Source organism: Balaenoptera acutorostrata, chromosome 2 (genome assembly GCF_949987535.1).
Source record: "Balaenoptera acutorostrata chromosome 2, mBalAcu1.1, whole genome shotgun sequence".
Taxonomy (NCBI): Eukaryota; Metazoa; Chordata; class Mammalia; order Artiodactyla; family Balaenopteridae; genus Balaenoptera; species Balaenoptera acutorostrata.
In genome coordinates, this window is record NC_080065.1 from 113835267 (window position 1) to 113859219 (window position 23953).

Here is a 23953-nt window from a genome sequence, read left to right on the forward strand (position 1 = left end):
TCAGTTTGTGAGGAACCTCCATACTGTTTTCCATAGTGGTTGTACCAATTTACGGTCCCACCAACAGTGCACAAGGGTTCCCTTTTCTCCATCTCTTCGTCATCACTTGTTATTTCTTGTTTTTTGATAATAATAGCCATTCTAACAGTGTGAGGTGTTATCTTATTGTGGTTTTGACTAGCATTTCCCTGGAGGATTAGTGATGTTGAGCACCTTTTCATGTATGGCCATCTGTATGTCTTCTTCGGAAAAGGAGGCTATTCAGATCTTCTCCCCATTTTTTTATTGGATTGTTCGGTTTTTGCTGTTGAGTAGTATGAGTTCTTTATATATTTTGTATATTAGCCCCATATCAGATATATGATTTGCAGGTATTGTCTGCCATTTGGTAGATTTCCTTTTCATTTTGTTGATAGTTTCCTTTGCTGTGCAGAAACTTTTTAGTTTGATGTAGTCCCACTTGTTTTTTATTTTGTTGCTTTTGCTTTCGGTGTCAAATCCAAAAAGAATCATTGCCACAGCAGATATCAAGGAGCTTACTGCCTATGTTTTCTTCTAGGAGTTTTTTATGGTTTCAGGTGCTATGCTCAAGTATTTAATCCATTTTGATTAATTTTTATGGCTGGTGTAAAATTGTGGTCCAGTTTTCCCAACACCATCTATTGAAGAGACTGTCCTTTCCCCATTGCATATTCCTGGCTGTTTTGTCATAAATTAATTGGCCATAAATGCATGGGTTTATTTCTGGGCTCTATTTTGTTGCATTGATCTATATTTTTGTTTTTTATGCAAGTACCATACTGTTTTGATTACTGTTGCTATGTATTATAATTTGACATCAGGGAGCATGTTGCCTCCAGCTTTGCTCTGCTTTCTCAAGATTGCTTTGGCTATTCAGGGTCTTGTGGTTGCATACAAATTTTCGGATTGTTTGTTCTATTTCTTTGGAAAGTATCATTGGAATTTTGACAGGGATTGCATTGAGTCTTCTGTAGCTTCCTTTGGGTAATAGGAACATTTTAACAGTGTTCATTCTGCTAGTCCATGGGCATGGAATATATTTCCATTTATTTGTGTCTTTAGTTTCTTTCATCAATGTCTTAACAGTTTTCAGAGTAGACATCTTTCACCTGCTTGGTTAAATATATTCCTAACTATTTTATTTTTTTGATGTAATTGTAAATGGTATTTAAAATTTTTTTCTTCTGGTAGTTTGCTATTAGTGTAAAGAAATACAACAAATTTTGGGATACTGAATTTGTATCCTGCAACTTTACTGAATTTACTAGTTTTAACAGTTTTTTGGTGGTAGCTTTAGGTTTTTCTATATATAATATGTCATGTGCAAATAGTGACAGTTTTACTTCTTCCTTTCTGATTTGGATGCATTTTTTTTCTTGCCTAATTACTCTGACTAGGACTTCCAATACCATGCTGAGTAAAAGTGGGAAGAGTGGGCAGTCTTGTCTTGTTTTTGATCTTAGAAGTAAAGCTTTTTAGCTTTTCACTGTTGAGTATGATATTAGCTATGGCCTTGCCATATATGAGTTTGATTATGTTGAGGTATGTTCCTTCTGTATCCATTCTGTTGAGAGTTTTTGTCATTAATGGGTGTTGAATTTTGTCAAATGCTTTTTTTTTTTTTTTAAGAAATTCACGTTCTTTTATTTATTTATTTATGACTGTGTTGAGTCTTCGTTTCTGCGCGAGGGCCTTCTCCAGTTGCGGCGAGTGGGGACCACTCTTCATCGCGGTGCACGGGCCTCTCACTGTCGCGGCCTCTCCTGTTGCGGAGCACAGGCTCCAGACGCGCAGGCTCAGCAATTGTGGCTCACGGGCCCAGTTGCTCCGTGGCATGTGGGATCCTCCCAGACCGGGGCTCGAACCCGTGTCCCCTGCATTGGCAGGCAGATTCTCAACCACTGCGGCACCAGGGAAGCCCCCTCAAATGCTTTTTATAGCTCTGTTGACATGATCATATGATTTTATCTTTCATTTTGTTAATGTGGTGTATCACAGTGATTAATTGGCACATTTTGAACCATCCTTGCATCCCTGGAGTAAATCCCACTTGATTATGGTATAGATCTTTTTAATGCATTGTAGAATTTGGTTTGCTAGTATTTCATTGAGGATTTTTACATCTCTCTTCTTCAGGGATATTGGGCCTTTAATTTTCTTCTGTGTAGTGTCCTTGTCTGGTTTTGGTGTCAGGGTAATGCTGGCCTTGTAAAATGAGTTTGGAAGTGTGTCTTATCTTCTATTTTTTGGAAGAGTTTGAGAAAGATAGATTGGTATTAATTCTTCTCTAAATCTTTGGTAGAATTCACCAGTGACACTATCTGGTTCTGGACTTTTGTATGCTGGGAGGTTTTTGATTACTGAGTCAGTCTCCTTACAAGTAATCCATTTGTTTAGATTTTCTGTTTCTTCTTGATTCAGTCTTAGTAGGTTGTGTGTTTTTAGGAATTTATGCATTTCTTCTAGGTTGTCCAGTTTATTGGTGTATAATGGTTCAGTAAGAGGCTTATTATGTTTCTCTTAGGAGCAAAATATGATTGCTTACACTGAATATCTAGTAAAAAAATGTATCCTATTTTAGAACCAGAGAGAAAATTACGTTCTGGTCTAGCTCTATCATCTAACTAGCTATGTGACCTGTGTAGCTCAGCTCACATTTCTACTCTTGTTTCTCCTTTTTAATTATAAAATGGACATTGTATTGCCTGCAAGCTAAGACTGTGTTAATAATCAATTACATATGATACAGTGGTTTAGTTATTGGCTTGGAGGTTGACCTCCAGTAACAATCATTTACACAGTCATTCAGAGTAATGGAAGGTATGGCAAGAGGGCCTGGAGGCAGTCACCAGGTTTGAGTTCTGTTGAACACTACCTCTCATCTATTTAGTTTGGAAAAAACCTCCAGCAACATAATTCATCATTTTTTTTTTAATATCTATCTATCTTTTCACACTGATTGATAGGTATCACCAAACACATGTCAATAGAGGAATATATGATTTTTAAATTTTTTAAATTTTTGGCTGTGTTGGGTCTTCGTTTCTGCACGTGGGCTATACATAAAATGCTATGTGCATTTTCAATGGAAATAACTTGATGTGGAGATAGTGTCAGATAAGATTCGTGAATGATTGGGACTTGAGCTGAATTTTGAAGAGTAGGTAAAATTTGGTTAAATAGAAAAGAATAGGTAGGACATTCTGCATGGAGGAAAAGTATGAAGATGATTAAGATGTATTCTGGGGTCAGTGATTTTATCAGCTTGGCTGAACACTGTTGGATAGGAAATCAAAAAGTAGTTTGGGGACAGACTGAAGAGCTTTGATTGCTAGGTTGGGAAGTTTGAACTTTCTATGTGAGCACCAAGCAACCATCCAGTGATGATGAATATTAAAAGATTAACAGAAGGGAAAAATGAAATATTCATTTAAGGGCTACCTTAGAGATTCCATTGTGCCTTTTTCCATGTATTATGTTTTAATAAAAATTATGAATTTTGATAATACTGAACTACTTTCAATACCATTTACCCCCTTCATCTTTTGCAGTATTGTTAAGTATCTTAATTGTGTATATATTTTAAACTCCTAAGATATTAGTATAGTTCTGTACACTCTATTCACTTATATTTATTCTCTGAATTCTTTCCTGCATTTTTGGTTTTTCTGTCTGGGATCATTTTCATTCTGCCTAAAGAACATCCTTTGGTACTATATACATTGTAATGGAAGACTTTAGCCAGGAGTTCTCTCAGCTTTTGTCTGAAAGTGCCTTTAAGCACCTTTATTTTCACAGGGTGTTTTTTTCTGGATGTAGAAGTCTGGATTGGCAGATCTTTTCTTTCAGTACTTTAAAGATGCTGTTGTACTGTTTTCTGGCTTCCATCATTTCTGTTACATCAGCTATCCAGCTTGTTTCTGTGAAGAGAATGTATTGTTTAGCTGCATTTAGGATTTTTTCTGTCATTTTATATTTGCAGTTTTATGGTATTTATGTACAGGGCTGTGTGCTTGCTTAGGTATTGAATTTTTGTGGATTCCCTGAGCTTGATTCTTTCTTTCATTGGATTTATGTCTTTCATCAGTTTTGGAAAGTTCTTGGCCATTGTATCTTCAGAATTGGCTTCTGGCCCATTTTCTCTCTTCTCTTTCTAGGACTCTAATTACATGCTTGTTCACCTTCTGACTGTGCCTCAGAGTTCTCATTTGGTCAGTCCCCTCTTTCCCCTACTTCCTCACTCTGATTTTTCTCTCTTCTTTAGTTCGAGTATCTTCTGTTTACCTGTCTTCTGCTGTGTAGCCCATACATTGATTTTTTTTTTTAAAGTAGATTTATCTATTGAATACCTATATTTTCTATTTCGACTGTCTTTACCTCTCTTTCCTTGAATATGAGTCATATTTAAGATCCTTGTCTACTGATTCCAGTGTGTGGGCCTCTTTTAGCCTCCTTTTGGTGTGACGATAAGGTGCTGTCTTTGTGGATGCCTCATAATCTTTGAAAGCCAGGCATTGTTTATAAGAAACTCAAGAGTCTTGAGGTAATTTTGAGAAGGTTCACTCTTCCCTCTAATAAACAGAGTAGTGAGCTGTGTGGAAGGGGTAGTTTGGTGCACTTTAGATAGACTGACCTGAGTCCGGGCTGGGTTGTGCTCAGGGTCAGCTGGAAGTCTTCAGCATACCTTTGAAAGGTTGTCCCTGTCCAGAATGTTACTCCATTTTGTCTTCCTTGCTTCTACAGCTCTTGGATGCCATTAGATATAGACTTGTATACTCATCCAGCTTTTCATTGGGAGCATTGGTCTGTCATCAACTGCTCCATCATACCTAGATGTGGTATTTTTCCTACCTTTTTTTGAGCAGAAGACTAGCAAATAAGGAAGATTAGGAATGGTATTTATTAGTAAATGGAATTAGTAAATGGTATTAGAAAGTCTGTGGATGGTTTCCAGTATGGTTTAAGGAGGAGAGAGGATGAAAAGGCTGTAATGTTAAGATACAGAAGGGGATTAGAGGAAGGACATGAGAACAAACAGCAAACCCAAAACACTTGATAGTTTGCTTCGGCTACTTCTCTCTGTGGTGTTCCCATGAGAAATAAATGCACAGAAGATAAAGTCAGGGAAATACGTGCTTATAACTGAGTCAAGAAAAGACCAGTGGTGTTTGGCTCCTAATAGTAAAGCCAGTATAGACCTAGCTATTTGTGATAAACTTTGCGTCAGTTCATGCTACATGAGGAAAATTAGCATGTTTTATACCAAAATGGAAAAATACCTGTGTAAGCATGAATTGTCCTTATTCTGAGATTAACCTATCAAGTTCTAAAACCAAGGGTTATGTGTGAAATGGGTTAAAATGTCCTTTTGTGAAGTGACTGGTGGTAGTGGATGGTCTTTCTTTGGTAAAATACAAATTGGCATACCTGTGTCAGCTCCTCAGGTGCTATTTTGATTTTTTTCTGCTACATGAAATCTAAATGTCTTGGAACCACTATTCTCCTTAAGCCTTTTTTAAGTCCAAGTAGCGTCCATATAGGATTGGTCGAGTCTATCTTATTTCACCAACCGCATGGAGAGGGTGAGGAGGAGAGTGTTCCTTAGCAACTGTGCTTGAGTGTGAACAGTGGAGACCACCACTCTTCCTCCTGCTGGGTGGGGAGTGGGAGTGGGGTGGAAGGACAGGAGGGAGGAGACAACGTTTCCTCAGCCAATAGCACTAGTTAGGGAAATGGAAGAGGTCTCGGTGGGCATGACAGTGACGGCAGTTTAGATTTGAGTTGAGAAGAATGGGATATCCAGGTTGACACGCTCGGGAGCGTGACAGTAGTTTGGAGAGGAAGGGGAGTCCTTCTCATGTATGTTCACCGGCATTGTAGGGGAGACTGCTTGTACCTTCAGGGTTGCTGCTTTTCCGGACGTCCGTGTCGTGCCTGGAAGCTTAGTCACTGCAATTATTCTCTGCCATCTGCATAATACACAAATCATGTAAAATAAAATACTGATTCATCATATACCAAATAAATTATTTAAAATAATGATTCACATAATAAATAAAATAACTTAGGTTCTTAATTTAAAGCAAAGTTTTAGGATGTGAATACTACAGACATTATAAACTGCCATTTTAACACTCAGCAAAGTTATTCTACATATTGTTTTATTGTTTCTTTGAATATGTAAATAAGTTTCCTAATCATATTGTATTTCATCGCACTTAAATCTGTATATTTTAAAGTTTTCTTGCTCTGTATCTTGTCATTTAAACTCATGATTTCCTGATTCTGGCTAGTTAAAATGCTAGTGATGTTACAGATGACCTCACCTAAGTCAGTTTTTAAATGTATCACTTTTTACGTATATCTTTAAATTGAAGAAAGTTTTCTTGATTTCATGAGGCTGTTTTCAAAGACTGATTCATTGTGAACAATTCAAAAAGTGTGATTAGAAGGATTTATCAGGAATGAGGAGAGGATTTGTTATTTCCTGAATGAGTTTATTTTTATAGTAACTTTGTAACTTGGCTGTATATTAATTATAGAGTTGGTAATATAAGTTTTCCCATATTTTAGCAAGTGACATTTTTAATTATGATAAGCTATTTGCATTTTCAAATGAGTAGATTTATCTGTTGCATATTTGAGCACCCCTAATTGCCATTCTTTTCTCCAGATCTTAGCAAGAAAAGGAACTTTCCATGATGAGTAATTTTCAATTATTTTTTCTTTGTTGTTTTTCCCCATTTTTTGTTTTTTTCCTTCTCTTGGAATTAAGCCAACAGGGTAATTTTATATGTTGTTTTATGGATTGTCCTCTTGAAAATTTCAAGGAAATGTTTTTCTAATCAATCTGGTAATGTTTTATCTGAATGTTAGTACTTTATCTATTCACCGTAATTCATTTAGCACATACACAACGTGAAACTCATACATTCTGTTGCAGATGGTTTGACATTGGCTGTCTGATAGTTGAAGACCCTGTGCATGGTATTCATCTAGAAGCATTTACACAAGCTACACCAGTACCCTTGGAATTTGTACAACAGGTTAGTTTTATCCTTTTATTTTTCATTATGCTTCAGAGAAACCTGAAATATTGTTTTCAAAATAAGGTTTTTCATTGGAAATACGGTATATTCTTGATTTTGCTTCACTCTTTTTCCTTTTAGCCTTTTCTCTTTGCTTTTCAATTTTCTATTCCTTCCATGTTGTTTCACTACCTCCCTACTTTTGTTTTCCAGCGGTCTTTGTCAAGGTAAGCCATTACATGGTTAATGCTCTTTTTCTCATTGTTTTCTGTCTTTTTATGATTATGTTCACTACCTTGTGATCAGAAAAAAATTTACCTATTCTGGTTTTATGTTCACCTTTCATTAACTGTCTGTCTGTCTCCTTTATCTCACAATTTTATTTTCCCCTGTTACTGTAGTTCCTTTTTCTTTGTCCTCATCTTCCTCTTTAGTTTGTTCATCTTTAAAAACATGTAGAAACACATTTAGAAGTTTACAAACCTTGGATGAAAGTCACATGTCTTTTCGGTTTGTTGAAAAATGTTTACCTATCCACATAGTTTCCAGAAGAATGTTAGCATTAATATAAAATGGTTTTCATTCCTTCTATCCTTCTATATTTTTATGTACTTCTTTTAATCCTTTCTTAAATGAAATAGAATGTAAGAGTTTGTTTACATTGGAATCTTTGTACTCTTAAATGGTATTTTTCCTGTCTTCCATTTAATAGAATTTACATCAATTTTTATGTATGTACCTTGTTAAATGTCATTTCAAAACTCTCTAAAGTTATTTGGCACTTCAGGTATTTGAGAATTTGCTAAAGCTACTGGGTTTTCCCCCAAGAGCATGCATGTATGATGTATGCACTCACATATAAATTTGGCTCACATGTTTACAGAGCCCCTGAAAGCAACCTGTGGCCTTCTTAGGGGTTTACAGGTTAGATGGGGACTAAGAATTTATGCTTGGAATTTTTAAGTTTATTGAACCTTTACTTAGTTATACCATAATTTTACCAAAATTTCTCTTCAGAAGTTGAAGAAAACATTTTTATACATGGCAGTATTAAATTCACTCCAATGTGAAGGTGATTAAAAGATTGTAAACAAATACTATGTACACTGTTATACCAATAATTTAGAAAAATTACAGAAAACGGTTGATTTTCTAGGAAAATATTCTTGAATCAACAATGGCAGTTTATAACCATTAGGTTGAACCATACAAAATTGCTCATTGAAGTCAAAACCAGTCAAATTTTGGCAGTTTCATATGATTTAACCTAATTATCTTAGTGAAGCCTTTTGATGCAAGAGTTTCATCTAGCTCCAAAAAAATCACTGAGTTTTAATGGTGTTGTGAGGTCTACAAGGTATTCAAAGAATACATGATTCTCATGCATAGAGGTAGAAAGTTTTCCATTTTATTCCGTGAGACTAGCTTGTAACCTAACCAAAAAATAAATTATAATATAGTATCACTTAAGAAGTAAACGGTAAAACTAGTAAAAATTTTGAAATGTATTAGAACATTAAAAAGAGTTCTGAAACGAATTCCAGTGTGTGTGGGGGTAGTTTTCCCCATGCCACCTAGCAGTTCTCCTATACCAGCTGGATATCCTATAATTCAACTCAATTCTGACACCTTTCTGCCTAGAATTAGTGTCAGATCCCACAGGTTAAGGGCTCAGTCCTACAAGACTGCCTGTGCCCCTCCTTTCCAGACACCTATCAATCACAAGTTCAGGTTGTTACCTGAACTTGTGACTGACTGGCTGTATATCAGAGGAAATCAGAGATTCTCATAACCTGCTCTTTGGGTTTGATCAGTTTGCTAGAGTAGCTCACAGAATGCAGGAAACCCACTTCACCCTAGATCACAGGTTTATTATAAAAGGATATAAGTAAGTCAGCAGCAGCCAGATGGAAGAGATGCGTAGGGCAAGCTATGGAGAAAGGAGGTGGAGCTTCCATACCCTCTCCTAGTGCTCCACTCTCTCCAAATCTCCACACCTTCACCAACCAAGAAACTGTCTAAACCCTATCCTTTTTAGGTTTTTATGGAGGCCTCATTAGATGGGCATGATTGTTTAAATCATTGGCTATTGGTGATTGATTCAAACCTCCGGTCCCCTCTTCAGAGGTGCAGGGGGCCTGGTGGGGAGGAATAAATGGGACTGAAAGTTCCAACCCTCTGATCACATAGTTGATTCCCTTGGCAACCAGCCAAGTTCCTAGGAGCTCTGTGCCAGAAACTGATGTTGAAGACCAGATAAATATTTTATAAATCAAAATATCACAATCCACTCCCTGGTCTTCGAACATGGATCCATTATAGTAAAACAGTCATAAATGTTAAATGATACTGGCACATTACTGGCATCCCAGTTTGTCATTAATAACTATTTAGTACATTGTCATATCATGAGAATGTCTCCCAGCATGAGGGCACACGGGTTTGCAGGTTTCAAAAGCAGGAGTGGAAATTGTTTTCTTAAGTTCTCAGAAAGAGAAATTAAGGAAGAAATTAATGAAACAATCCCATTTACCATTCACATCAAAATTCACATAGGGATCAACCTATGTAAGGAGGCAAAAGACCTGTACTCCAAATAAGACTCTGATGAAAGAAACTGAAGATGACACAAACAAATGGAAAGATACCATGGTTTTGGATAGAAGAATCAATATTGTTAAAATGACCATACTACCTAAGGCAATCTACAGATTCAGTGCAATCCCTGTCAAATTACCAGTGACGTTTTTCACAGAACTAGAACAAATAATTTTAAAATTTGGATGGAAACACAAAAGACCCCTAATAGCCAAAACAATCTTAAGAAGAATGAAGCTGGAGGAATCACACTCCCTGACTTCAGACTATGCCACAAAGCTACAGTCATCAAAACAGTATGGTACTGGCACAAAATACACACACAGATTTAATGTAACAGGATAGAAAGTCTGGAAATTAATTGACCACAGGTGTGTCGGTTTATCTACAGCAAAGGAGGTAAGAATAAACAATGGAGAAAGTCTCTTCAATAAGTGGTGCTGGAAAAAGTAGACAGAGAATGTTCTGATTTCATTCTTTTACATGTAGCTAACACCATGTACAAAAATAAACTCAAAAGTGGATTAAAGACCTAAATGTAACACTGGATACTATAAAACTCTTAGAGGAACACATAGGCAGAAGACTCTTTGACATAAATCACAGCAATATTTTTTTGGATCCATCTCCCAGAGTAATGGAAATAAAACCAAAAGTAAACAAATGGGACCTAATTAAACTTAAAAGCTTTTGCACAGCAAAGGAAACCATGAACAAAATGAAAAGACAACCTGCAGAATGGGAGAAAATATTTGCAAAGGAAGCAACCAACAGGGATTACTCTCCAAAATATACAAACAGCTCATAAAACTCTACCACAAAAAAACAACCCAATCAAAAAATGGGCAGAAGACCCAAAGAGACATTTCTTCAAAGAAGACATACAGATGACCAACAGGCACATGAAAAGATGCTCAACATCAATAATTATTAGAGAAATGCAAGTCAAAACCACAATGAGGTTATCACCTCCCACCAGTCAGAATGGCTATCATCAAGAAGTCTACAAATAATAAATGCTGGAGAGGGTGTGGAGAAAAGGGAACTCTCCTGCATTGTTGGTGGGAATGTAAATTGGTACAGCCATTATGGAGAACAGTATGGAGGGTCCATAAAAAAACTAAAAATAGAGCTACCATATGATCCTGCAATCCAACTCCTGGGCATATACCTGGAAAAGACAAAAACTCTAATTTGAAAAGATACATGCACCCCTGTGTTCACAGCAGCACTATTTACAATTGCCAGGACATGGAATCAACCTAAATGTTCATCAGCAGATGACTGGATAAAGAAGATGTGGTGTACATATATACAATGGGATATTACTCAGCCATTAAGAAGAATGAAATAATGTAATTTTGCAGCAACATGGATGGACCTAGAGATTATTATACTAAGTGAAGTAAGTCAGACAGAGAAAGACAAATACATATCACTTATATGTAAAAAAAAATGGTACAAATGAACTTATTTAGAAAACAGAAATAGACTCAGAGACATAGAAAACAAACTTTTGGTTACCAAAGGGGATAGTGGGGGGGTGGGGCAAGGAGGTAAATCAGGAGTTTGGGGTTAACAGATACACACTACTATATAAAAAGTAGATAACAAGGACTTACAGTTTCCTGTGCTATACAGTATTCAATATCTTGTAGTAGTCTATAATGAAAAAGAATCCAAAAAAGAATAGATCTGTACATACATATGTATAAATGAATCATTTTGCTGTATACCTGAAACTAACCCAACATTGTAAACCAACTATACTTCAATTTAAAAAAAACAGCAGGAGTGGTGCCAGAGGTACAGTATATGGCTTCACCCTTTCAGGCATGTGGTGTAATAGGGCTAAGAGATGGTATCATCTCTTGCTCTGAGCCTTTTTTTTTTTTTTTTCCCTTTTCTCCATTCATACCCAAACTTTTCCACCTTTGGAAGGGACATTAGGTTCAGCCACTGTGCTGGTCTAGATTACAGACAGCAATACTAGTCTAGCAGGTGCCTCCCCCTCATCCACTTCTATTCAGATAAGGTTACATAGGTGCAGAACAGGTGGGCTGTCTTTACCACCAGCCCATATAGCAGCAATCACTGTTAGCCCCATTTTTTCAGATGAAGTGAAGGCACACCTTGCCCTATAGGCCCTTAGGAATTGTAACAAAGATTAAAAACAGTTACAGTAAAGGTGTTAAAAAAACAAAACAAAACATAGAGTACTGAACCAAAAACTGTAACTGAGCATTTGCCTCTACCACTGGGTAAGAAAAGCCCTGCCTAGAGTCACTGTCTCTACCTGTGAAGAACCGTTTGTAGTCCCCCAGGGCTACCAACTAACTTGCTAGCTATGTTCAGGGCCTTCCCAACAGGAAATCTGCCACATAGCCATCTGCAGTCTCTTGTCTTTTTTGCTGGTCGACAGAAGTTTTTATTGGCATTTTCTGCCTCAGAGTGTACAAGAAGAATGTGTCTAGATTCAGCCCATCTCTGCATTGCTGCACTAACCCCATATTCACTCACTTCATGGACCCAGGTGGCCGTCTTGAGAGAGAGCAAGGGGATATCTGCTTGTTGATTCCACTCACCTTCCAAGCCTGGAAAGGAGTTCTTCTGATGGGCATCAACATGTTCTACTTTAATGCATCCCTCCAATTCCCACAGTGATTTCCACAGGGTTGTGTGTCCCATATGGGCATCCTTTTAATAGGCCAGGTTTCCACTGCCCTCCTGCCTGACCATATGGCCAGGCCATTGACCACTGCCCATGACTCAGTAAAAACCAGAAGATAGGAGATTATATCACTGTTCAGTTCTTTTGTCACTGCTGGGAAAAGAGCATGCAGTTCAGCCTTGCCCATCTGATTTGTTTTTACCTTCCTCAGTCAGAGCAGTGGACTTCCAAATAGTATGTTATCCATCCACCTTGGAACTGCTACCCATAAACCAAGCAGCTCTTGGTTGTTCAGTTAAGAGCTGTTCATAGGGCACTCTCTACATGGCAGTCGGTTCTGGCAGCTTCTCGGGTGACTCCAAAATCTGTCCTAGAGGAAAAGAGACATCGAGCTTGTTAGTCTCCTCCCTATACTCCCCAGACAGCATGATCCTGTATAAACCGTTTCCATTATGGTGGAACTCTTCCGGGCACTGCCATCCCTATTAGGGTGTTTCTCCATCATCCCAGACATTTCGGGTATTTCACATTTCAATATCATTTTATGTCCTTTAGTCATGAGTAGCTTCAATTAATAATGTCCAGTGGCTAGGCAGTAAACACCCCTCAAATGGAAATTCTCTAGTTCGAAGTTCAAGTAGTCATTGCTGGGAGGCACTCACAGATTTTTGCCATAAGCCTCAGTCTACGTTCCACATAGGGCTGTGGCGCAGAGAATTTTGTCCCTACCAGCACTCCAACTTCTATTCCACACTGCAGGCTCAGACAGTCTTACTGGTTCCATATAGCATGTCCAGTTAATAATGCTTGAAGGGTGGCTTTCCATCCCTTCTGTTTTACAATACTAGATAAGGGAAACGTTCTCCAGTGAGATACAGTGTCCATCCCCAAAATACAATCAGGTGGAAAAAAACACAGTCATTTCACATAAAACCAGTTCAAAAACACCAAGTCTCCTACAAACTTATACTGTAATTCCATCATCACTTATGTTCCTCACTGTAGCCCCCATTGAGACTTCATCAGTGGGTTTTGGTTTTGTAATACTAGGTAGGGGAAGTGTCCCCCAGCCAAATATCCATCCAGGTAAAGGAGACACACTTCCTTATGTTATACCTGCTTAAACATTCAACTTTCATAATCCTATCAACCATTACATTTTTACTTTCTTTCAGTCTAATTGTAGCACACATCAGGCCTTCACCAGTGGACTTTGGTAAGACAGCTCAAGGGACTCCTGTTTCTAGTCCTGGAAACTTCTCTTCTCCACTCAACCATTTTACTCACTCTTGTACAAAAGTCTTTGGGTCCCCAACTAGGGATTGAGCCAAGGGGTTTTGGCCCATTTGTCAGTCTTCATCTTGATTAATCTGCCTAGTCACTGCCCCAATTGATTGCTGCTTAAATTTCTTATTGTCATTTTTACCTTCAGACTTCTAAAATTTCTCCTAACTAGGATAAATAGAGCAGACTTATTTGGGGCCCTTCAATGTTGGGGAACCAGCAGGGAGTCCCACTCAACCTTTGGTAGTGCTGTGTTAAAACCTCTGTTTTAATCCCACTTATGTCTGTTTTATTCATCCTGTTTCTTAATGGCCATCTGAAGATTTCCACCCTGCTGGGATAAGTTCTGTGAATCTCCTCTGTTTCCTCTGTTTCATCCCAATCAAAATTTACTTTATTCACCTATGTCTTCACAACTTTTTAAAATTTCCACCTTGTTGGGCAACTAAAGAAAGAAGAACAAAAAAAAAAAAAACCCTAAATTAGCAAAAGGAAATAAATCATAAAGATCAGAGCAAAAATAAATATTGGGCTGGCCAAAAAGTTCATTCGGTTAGTAAATACATTGTTCAATAAAATTCTTGGTGAAAATGAAAAAATGTGTCTTTTATTTTTACTTAAAACTGAACGAACTTTTTGACCAACCCAATAAAATAGAGATGAAGAAAAAATAGAAAAGATCAACGAAACTAAAAGCTGGTTCTTTGAAAAGATAAACAAAATTGATAAATCTTTAGCCAGACTCATCAAGAAAAAACAGAGAGGGTGCAAATCAATAAAATTAGAAATGAAAAAGAAGTTGCAACAGATGCCACAGAAATACAAAGGATCCTAAGAGACTACTACAAGCAACTATATGCCAATAAAATGGACAACCTAGAAAACATGGACAGATAAAAAAGGTATAACCTTCCAAGACTGAACCATGAAGAAATAGAAAATATGACTCACAAGTACTAAAATTGAAACTGTGATTAAAAATCTAACAGCAAACAAAAGGCCAGGACCAGATGGCTTCACAGGCGAATTCTATGAAACATTCAGAGAAGAGTTGACACCTACCCTTCTGAAACTCTTCCAAAAAATTGCAGAGGAAAGAACACTCCTAAGCTCATTCTACAGGGCCACCATCACCCTGCTACCAAAACCAGACAAAGTTATCCCCCAAAAAGAAAATTACAGGCCAATATCAGTGATGAACATAGATGCAAATATCCTAAACAAAATACTAGCAAACAGAATCCAACAACACATTAAAAGGATCATACACCATGATCAAGTGGGATTTATCCAGGGATGCAAGGTTTTTTCAATTTCCACAAATCAGTGTGATACACCACATTAACAAGCTGAAGAATAAAAACCATATGATCATCTCAATAGATGCAGAAAAAGCTTTTGACAAAATTCAACACCTGCTTATGATAAAAACTCCAGAAAGTGGGCACTGAGGGAACCTACCTCAACATAATAAAGGCCATATACAACAAACCCACAGCAAACATCGTTCTCAACAGTGAAAAACTGAAAGCATTTCCTCTAAGATCAGGAACAAGACAAGGATGTCCATTCTCATGACTGTTATTCAACATAGTTTTGGAAGTCCTAGCCACGGCAGTCAGAGAAGAAAAAGAAATAAAAGGAATCCAAATTGGAAAAGAAGTAAAACTGTCACTGTTTGCAGATGACATGATACTATACATACGAAATCCTAAAGATGCTACCAGAAAACTACTAGAGCTAATCAATGAATTTGGTAAAGATGCAGGATACAAAATTAATACACAGAAATCTCTTGTATTTCTATACACTAACAATGAAAGGTCAGAAAGAGAAATTAAGGAAACAACCCCATTTACCATTGCATCAAAAATAATAAAATACCTAGGAATAAACCTACCTAATGATGTAAAAGACCTGTACTCAGAAAACTATAAGATACTGATGAAAGAAATCAAAGACTACACGAACAGGTGGAGATATACCATGTTCTTGGATTGGAAGAATCAATATTGTGAAAATGACTATACTATACAAAACAATCTACAGATTTAATGCAATCCCTATCAAATTACCAATGGCATTTTTCACAGAATTAGAAGAAAAAATTTTACAATTTGTGTGGAAACACAAAAGACCCCAAATAGCCAAAGCAATCTCGAGAAAGAAAAATGGAGCTGGAGGAATCATGCTCTCTGACTTCAGACTATACTACAAAGCTACAGTAATCAAGACAGTATGGTACTGGCACAAAAACAGAAATATAGATCAATGGAACAGGATAGAAAGCCCAGAGATAAACCCACACACCTATGGTCAACTAATCTATGACAAAGGAGGCAAGGATATACAATGGAGAAAAGGACAGTCTCTTCAGTAAGTGGTGCTGGGAAAACTGGACAGCTACATGTAAAAGAATGAAATTAGAACATTCTCTAACACCATAACAAAAATAAACTCAAAATGGATTAAAGACCTAAATGTAAGACCATATACTATAAAACTCTTAGAGGAAAACAGGCAGAACACTGTTTGACATAAATCACAGCAAGATCTTTTTCAATCCACCTCCTAGAGTAATGGAAATAAAACCAAAAATAAACAAATGGGACCTAATTAAACTTAAAAGCTTTTGCACAGCAAAGGAAGCCATAAACAAAATGAAAAGACAGCCCTCAGAATGGGAGAAGGTATTTGCAAATGAAGCAGCTGACAAGGGATTAATCTCCAAAATATACAGACAGCTCACGCAGCTCAATATAAAAAAAACACATAACCCAATCAAAAAAATGGGCAGAAGACCCAAATAGACATTTCTACAAAGGAGACATACAGATGGCTAAAAAGCACATGAAAAGATGCTCAACATCATTAATTATTAGAGAAATGCAAATCAAAACTACAGTGAGGTACCACCTCACCCTGGTCAGAATGGCCATCATCAAAAAGTCTACAAATAATAAATGCTGGAGAGGGTGTGGAGAAAAGGGAACCCTCCTACACTGTTGGTGGGAATGTAAACTGGTACAGCCACATGGAGAATAGTGTGGAGGTTCCTTAAAAAACTAAAAATAGAGCTACTATATGATACGGCAATCCACTCTTGAGCATATATCCGGAAGCAAACCATAATTCGAAAAGATACATGCACCTCAGTGTTCATTGCAGCACTATTTACAATAGCCAGGACATGGAAGCAACCTAAATGTCCATGGATAAAGAAGATGTGGTACATGTATACAATGGAATATTATGCAGCCATAAAAAAGAACAAAATAATGCCATTTGCAGCAACATGGATGGACCTAGAGATTGTCATACTAAGTGAAGTAAGACAGAGAAAGAAAAATATCATATGATATAGCTTGTATGTGGAATATACAAAAAGGGTACAAATGAACTTACTTACAACAGAAACAGAGTCACAGATGTAGAAAACAAACTTATGGTTACCAAGGGGGTAGGGGGGAAGGGATAAATTGGGAGATTGGGATTGACATATAAACACTACTATATATTGAAATAGATAACTAATAAGAACCTACTGTATACCACAGGGAACTCTATTCAGTACTCTCTAATGGCCTATAATGGAAAGGAATCTAAAAAAGAGTGGATATATGTATAACTGATTCACTTCGCTGTACACCTGAAACTAACACAACATTGTAAATCAATTACACTCCAATAAATATTAAAAAGAAAAAAAAAGAAATTACAACCATGCTAATAACTCTTAGCTAATTAGGATTAGAAGGGTATGTGTATACTGGAAAGTCAAAGCAAAAATCAGATCTAATGGTAAAACATTAGGAACCCTGTAATTGGAAGGCTGCTTCTATCACTGTCATTCTTACATTGCTTGAAATCAGGGACTAGCACAAAAAAAAAAAAAGAAGTCTTACAGCCAAATCTGGCCTGACCCGTTTTTGTAAAGAAATTTTTTTTTGTAAAGAACATACCTGGGCCCGTTTGTTTACATACTGTTTACGGCTGCTTTTTTGCTACAGCAGGAGAATTGAGTAGTTGCTATAGAGACTGGCCCACAAAGCCTAAGATATTTACTATGTGGCCCTTTTCAGAAAATGTTGGTGACTCTTTTGCTAGATGTCTGATCACTGCAAGGACAATTTTTATTCTGTTTTTAAAAATATATATTGGAAAGAAACAGACATTATGCTCAAGGAACAAAGCATCAAAAGTATATATACTAATAAAACTATATATACTAATATTCAAATTTGTCTATGACATTGCTAGGAGAAAATAAACTGCATGTAGTATCCATATATATACACACACATATACCCATATATACTTTAAAATGTATATAAATGAATAGGAAAAAAAGACCTGGAAAAGTACACACAAGCTCTTAATGTGGTTAACTGTGAACAGTGGTATTCAAAGAGTGTCGTTTGCTTTTTGTTTTACCATTTCTGCTGTCATTTCATTTCTTTCACAAGGTACAAAGTTGAGATACAAAAGTATAGGTATTGAGATTCCTTCCTCTTATCCTTGCTCTTCAGTTCTACGCTGTTTCTTGTTTTATCCACTGCAAGATGTTCAATTCCGTGTTCCCTTGTAGTTGAAATTTTTTAAGAGAATTTAAGAGACTAGAAGTCAGCCCTTAAGGGGATTATAATCAGCATGTATCAATATATTAGTGAAAATCAGGAAAAATTTTTATACAGTTTATGCTGGTTAAACAAATATAAATGATCCCTCCTCCCCCAATTAAAAACCCAGTTTCTGGATGTTTGCTGTTAATGTCAAGTATTTTGATCCTTAAAAGTATGATCCTAGGCCTAGCATCATAATCATCACCTGGGAACTTGCTAAAAATGCACACTTGAGGAAGGGTGGTAGGAGAAAGGCGGTCATAAGGTACAAAATTCCAGTTATGGGAGAAATAAGTACTGAGGATATAATGTATAGGATGGTGACTGTAGTTAACACTATTGTATGATACATATGAAAGTTGTTAAGAGAGTAGATCCTAAGAGGTCTTGTCATAAAGAAAAAAGGTTTTTTTCTTTTTTTGCTTCTTTTTATTGTATCTAAATATGGGGAGATTATCATGGTAATCATTTCACAATAAATGTAAGTGAAACCATTGTGGTATACATCTTAAATAGTGATATATGTTAATTTTATCTCAAAACTGGAAAAAAAGGATTTGTGCATTGCCCATTTAGTCTTAAAAAAAAAAAAAAAAAAGTAGACTCTTGGGCCCTAACCTAAGGCTATGGAATTAGGATCTGCAACTTTAGAAGCTCCCCAGATGCTTCATGTGCACATCGCATTTGAGAAACACAGTTCTGAGGACCATAGTGGTTTATCTACTGTCTCTCTTTGAAACATAGTAGAATACTGATAGTGCAGTGTACCCTGTGGAAGGGAAGACAGCAGGCTCCCCAGCTGCTGGGCTGTCCGCAGCACATTTTCTTGGAAACTGTTTTATAAGTATTGTGCTCTTTCTCTTGGAACCTTCTGTGAGTTTCCAATTCATTGGTCTTAGGTGGAGCATGAAAACTGGTTTTGTTAAAAAAAAAAAAAAAAATGCATCTCAGGTGATTGCAGTATATAGCACATTTGGGAATCACTGCATGGGTCCTTTCTACATATGGATATACTCCTCTGGACTATACTTACCACCCTAAAGCCGGAAAACTCTTATCATTCTTGGATATCAGGCAATGAGTTTGTTTTTTCATTCCTGTGTAGGTGAATAAATGATTTCCATGGAGCAGATATAGGCTGGGTCAAGTACAAGTGATGTAACAGTGGTTGATGCTCTCTCCTGGACTGGATGTTATTTGATAATATATTGGTACTAACTTATTCACACATAAATGAAGTTTCCAGGAATACTCTTCTGCAAATTAATTTAACAATTCTTTTCTGATAGGGTTGAAGCCTTAATATGCAGTATTATCTCTCTTTCTGGTAGGAATTTTATTACTGTAAAAAGATAAAAGTAACATTTCTATTTTAGCACTAATTTTATTATTAACCTAAAGTGACACTGAATGTAGAACTGACGCTTAGGCCCTCTGACACTGAGCTCCGTTAGATAGAGTCATTAGCTTTAAGACTTAGATTGTATTTAAACAACAAAATGAGCTTAGTGTGGACATTGTAAATCAAGTCCATGTGTGCAATATTGTTTTGATTTTTCTTTGTAGCCTTGTAACTTCATACATTTGGCAGCGTAGCTGTGTTTCTCAGGGTCTGTCATAATCTCTATGAAAAGTAACCTGAGAGACTTTGAAACGTCACTTATGACATAACTACTTTCAGTGATGTTTTTTAATGTATTAAACTATCAATTTCTTTTTTCCTTAGGCTCAAAGTCTGACTCCCCAAGACTACAGTCTGAGGTGGTCGGGCCTTTTGGTGACAGTGGGAGAAGTCCTGGAGAAGAACTTACTCAATGTCAGCCGGACTGATTGGCATGTGACTTTCACTGGCATGTCTCGTCGGCAGATGATCTACAGTGCAGCCAAAGCGGTAGCAGGCATGTATAAACAGCGCCTGTCCCCCAGGACCATGTGAGAAGACTGGCCTGGGATACTGACACTTGCTAACTTTGAGCTGCTGGTGGAGAAGAGCCAGTCCCTTCCTAAACTGGACAACTTCAGTCAGTTCAGCTGTTTTGATCATTTTCCTGTAGGCTGCAGTTTTTCTTTCTTAGAAAGGCATGGTGTCATTCCAGTAGATGAAAAGAAACAGATCCTTTTTCTGATTATATAATTGCACGTACCATAGTTCTCAAAAAATATATAAATATTTTTATAGGACAGTTTGATACACCAAATTTATAAGGTGCAAATTCATGTGCTAAGATATTTAACTTAATGATATGTACTTGATTATTTTGTTTTTTAAGAAATAGTTGACTAAAGAACATGTTTACCGAACACTGTTTAAAAGCATTGTTTCTTTTAATTCACGATTAACCTCTTCCCTGTCCGTCTTGGAAGCTTTTCGTGTGTCCATGTGATCGCAGGTCTGATGCTAAGCCATGTGCTCAACAAGAGAATCTAAGACACCTACTTGTAGGGAGATGGTGCACTTGTCTATGCATATTTTTAACATAGGCCAGAATAACAGAATCGATCATTTTCTTTTTGGTTATCATGTTATGCACTTTTAGCCTGAAAAAAAATTTTTTTTTTGATGTTTCAGCATTTCACATTCATACTGTACGATGAACACTGGGCTAATGCATTTTATTTTTTTCATTGCTCTATGACAACTAAGTGGCAAATGAGTCAAGCATATTTAAATTAGAAGCATTTGGGTTTTTTTGCATAATGGTATTCAGTGCTTCCAAGTACACTCTGACAACAGCCATTATTTCTGCTTTAATTCATTTCTCCAACTTTAATAGAGAAATTTTTGAGAGGAAATTACTTTGTTGTTTATGGGATCATATGACTTACTTTAAGGTTACTTATTTAGTTTGCCTTAAACACTGCTTTTCTAACTTCGTGCCATTCTGCCTTTACTTTTTATGGAAGTTTTCCAGGAAACTATTTTATAGTGAATCTGGTTTATTTAGTCCATTATGTTTGTATTTAATGAAAGCTTCTTTTCCCCCCAGATAATATATTTTACCATTTTTGGATTTATACAAATCAAAAATAAATAGTTTGTCATATACTTTTGAACTCTATGTATGAAAGTTCAAATAACTTTTTGAAGATAGTTTCTTATATAAACGTAATTTAATTTTTATTTACTCTTCTGTATAATTTTTTGGATGTAAAAGAATCAGCACAATCTTATAAAATCTTTTAAGGTATTGAAGCTGTTATCCTGTGCTATCATTTCATTACATGTAACGTTTGCTTTGTATTAATATCATTTCAAGTACTTGTTTGATTTCTGCTATTTTTTTTTTACCTGAGGATGAGACAATTAAGTACTAATTTTCCATCTGTGTTATGTGTTAATTTCTATGCACTGTATAGTTGTCATTCAGTGCAATTCAGACTTCTGTGTCATTAAAAGTAATGAGAGAAAGAAGAGAGATGTAGCTGGTTGCTATAGCATAATAGGGACAGAGGAATACTTATTTTCCCTTTTTATTGGAATTTATGGAACACTTCGTCTATGTTTTCTCCATCTTTCATGAATAAGAGAAGCCTTTCTCTACCATTTGTTTTTATCCTTTATTTTAAAAAGCTACCCTTTATCATGACATTGGCCTGATGACACATCCCTGTTAGGAATGAAGGAACATATGTCCGTAGTTCGTATTTCTGCTTTTTTTCCCTCCTATTATAGGGAAATTTTACAGATCCTAAAGATAAAATTTTCTTTTTATTTTACCAAGTCTCAAATATCTTTCTTAGTTGATGTTTTTGAGGGTGGTTTTCATAGAATCATTAACATTGACATCCCATTAGAGGATAATTTTCTTCGAATCCCCAAACAGCAATGGCAGAGTTATTCTGTGGTTTGGGTGCAGATGATTTTCCTGCACCTGGTAATTTGCACCCTCTGCTCTTGTGAGTGGGTGAGGACTAGGGAAGGGCAGATGGAAAAGATAAACACATGATCTCGTTCTGGCCCCTTATTCCTTTTTTGGCCCAGAGTTATCTTTGAAAGACATCAGTACATGACTGACTCCACAGTCAACTTTCCCAGCCTCTTGTTTACTTTTTCATTCTTGGATTTCCCTCTTGTACAAGGAGCAAGAAAAGTAACTCATTACCTCTCACACACCAGGGCAGTGTGAGCCAGGAGGTCTTTTACTGTTGGTATTTTGGCATGAGATATGCTGGTCATCAACCTAAGGCCACGGCTCCCTTCACCAATCATCCAGCTGCCCTGTTCTTTTCTTGCTTGTTTCCTTATAATTCTTGACTAGAATTTTTTAGGGAGAGTTGAGCTGGGGACTTTGCTTTTTTTACCCTCGAGCGTCTTGGGACAACCTATCTTTAACACAGTACTTTGCCACTACTATTTTGGTCATGTTTGTGTTATTTTTTTTTCTTTTGAAGTGCTCCCAGAACTACTTACTGAATTTGATAAGTTTGTATACTTTTTAATTAAGTGCTGTGAAAGAGAACAGGAAGAAATGCAGGAAGAGTAATTTTACATCAGCCTCAATTGACAGAAGGTACTCAGATTATTCAGATCAATATCATCTTGTTATTAAGTTTATCAGGTAACCCTGGACTTAAAGCTGGGCCCCAGACTTCTGGGTGGAAAAGTTTGAGCCAATACCTTTAGTTTTCTCCTCTGAGCCTCTTATTATTACTTCCCCATTCTTTGTTCTTTCTCTCAAGGATTAATGAGGTAGAAAATTGAGATGAATGGATATAGACAAAATGATAGTAGATAACAGTACAGATGAAAGTGTATTATATACATTAATTCAAAATTATGCAAATTAGTAATATACTCAGGGTCAGCTAAATTAGTTTAAGATGTTGTTGAATTTACTTTGTTCCTTGGCTAGAAAAAATTCTAAACAGGAATTTGTGCTCTGTGAAGCCAAATTGGTAATATTCTGTGTTCTAAAAGATGTTAGGTTATACATAAATTAAGAAACTTGGATTTTTACTCCCAGAATATGGTATTGTTTTTTAAGATACTATGCAGGATGATATATTGGATAAAGCCAATTTTGTACGTATGTAAATATGTCATAAATAAAAAATACCTCGACTTATATCCCAAGTGATTTTTTTTTAATGCTAATCATATTTATATTATATTAGAAGGACCCATATTCCTTTTTGTCTCAACTGGCTACTGGCTGCCAAGAATTATGTAATAGCAGCTTAAAACACCATCTTTCAAGTGGAACTGTGACATTCAAATACAGTTGACCCTTGAACAATGAGGGTTTAGGGGAGCTGACCCTGTGTACAGTCTTAAGTCCACGTACAACTTTACAGTTAGCCCTCCATATCCATAATTCCACATCAGAGATCAACCAACCACTGATTATGTAATACTGTTCTGCTTATTTATTGAAAAAAAATCTGTGTATAAGTGGACCTGCACAGTGCAAACCCATGTTGTTCAAGGGTTGACTGTGTACCAGAGTTTAACTTCAAGGTTAAAGAACACAGAATGTTTGGGGGAGAGGATACATTGGTAGTAATAGGCAGGAAGTTAAGGCCTGTGTTCATAAGGAAACCTCTTCAGTGCCGAGTTTAATTTACCCTTGACCTGCAGGAGTATCTTCTTGTAAAAAAAAAAAAAAAAAAAATTTACTCATTACTCTTTGCTATTCTGAGCCTATGATCCCCAGACAAGGGATTTTTCTTTTGTTTTGGTGGGGGAAGGGATACATGCCAAAAGACAGTAGGATATTGATTTGGGGATT

General features: G+C 36.6%; 1 protein-coding gene across 3 annotated transcripts in view; it reads left to right on the forward strand.

Moving 5' to 3' along the window:
* The window catches only part of PRRC1 (proline rich coiled-coil 1), a 44210-nt gene extending 21261 nt beyond the window's left edge, over positions 1-22949 (forward strand). For 2 of the 3 annotated variants that reach the window (XM_057540895.1, XM_057540894.1), the window contains exons 8-9: positions 6965-7067; positions 19951-22949. In XM_057540895.1, coding sequence (XP_057396878.1) covers positions 6965-7067; positions 19951-20160 — 313 coding nt within the window. In that variant the 3' untranslated portion in view covers positions 20161-22949. The remainder of the gene's footprint in view (positions 1-6964; positions 7068-19950) is intronic. The other variant, XM_057540896.1, reaches the window with a different exon arrangement.
* The last annotated feature ends 1004 nt before the right edge of the window (positions 22950-23953 follow it).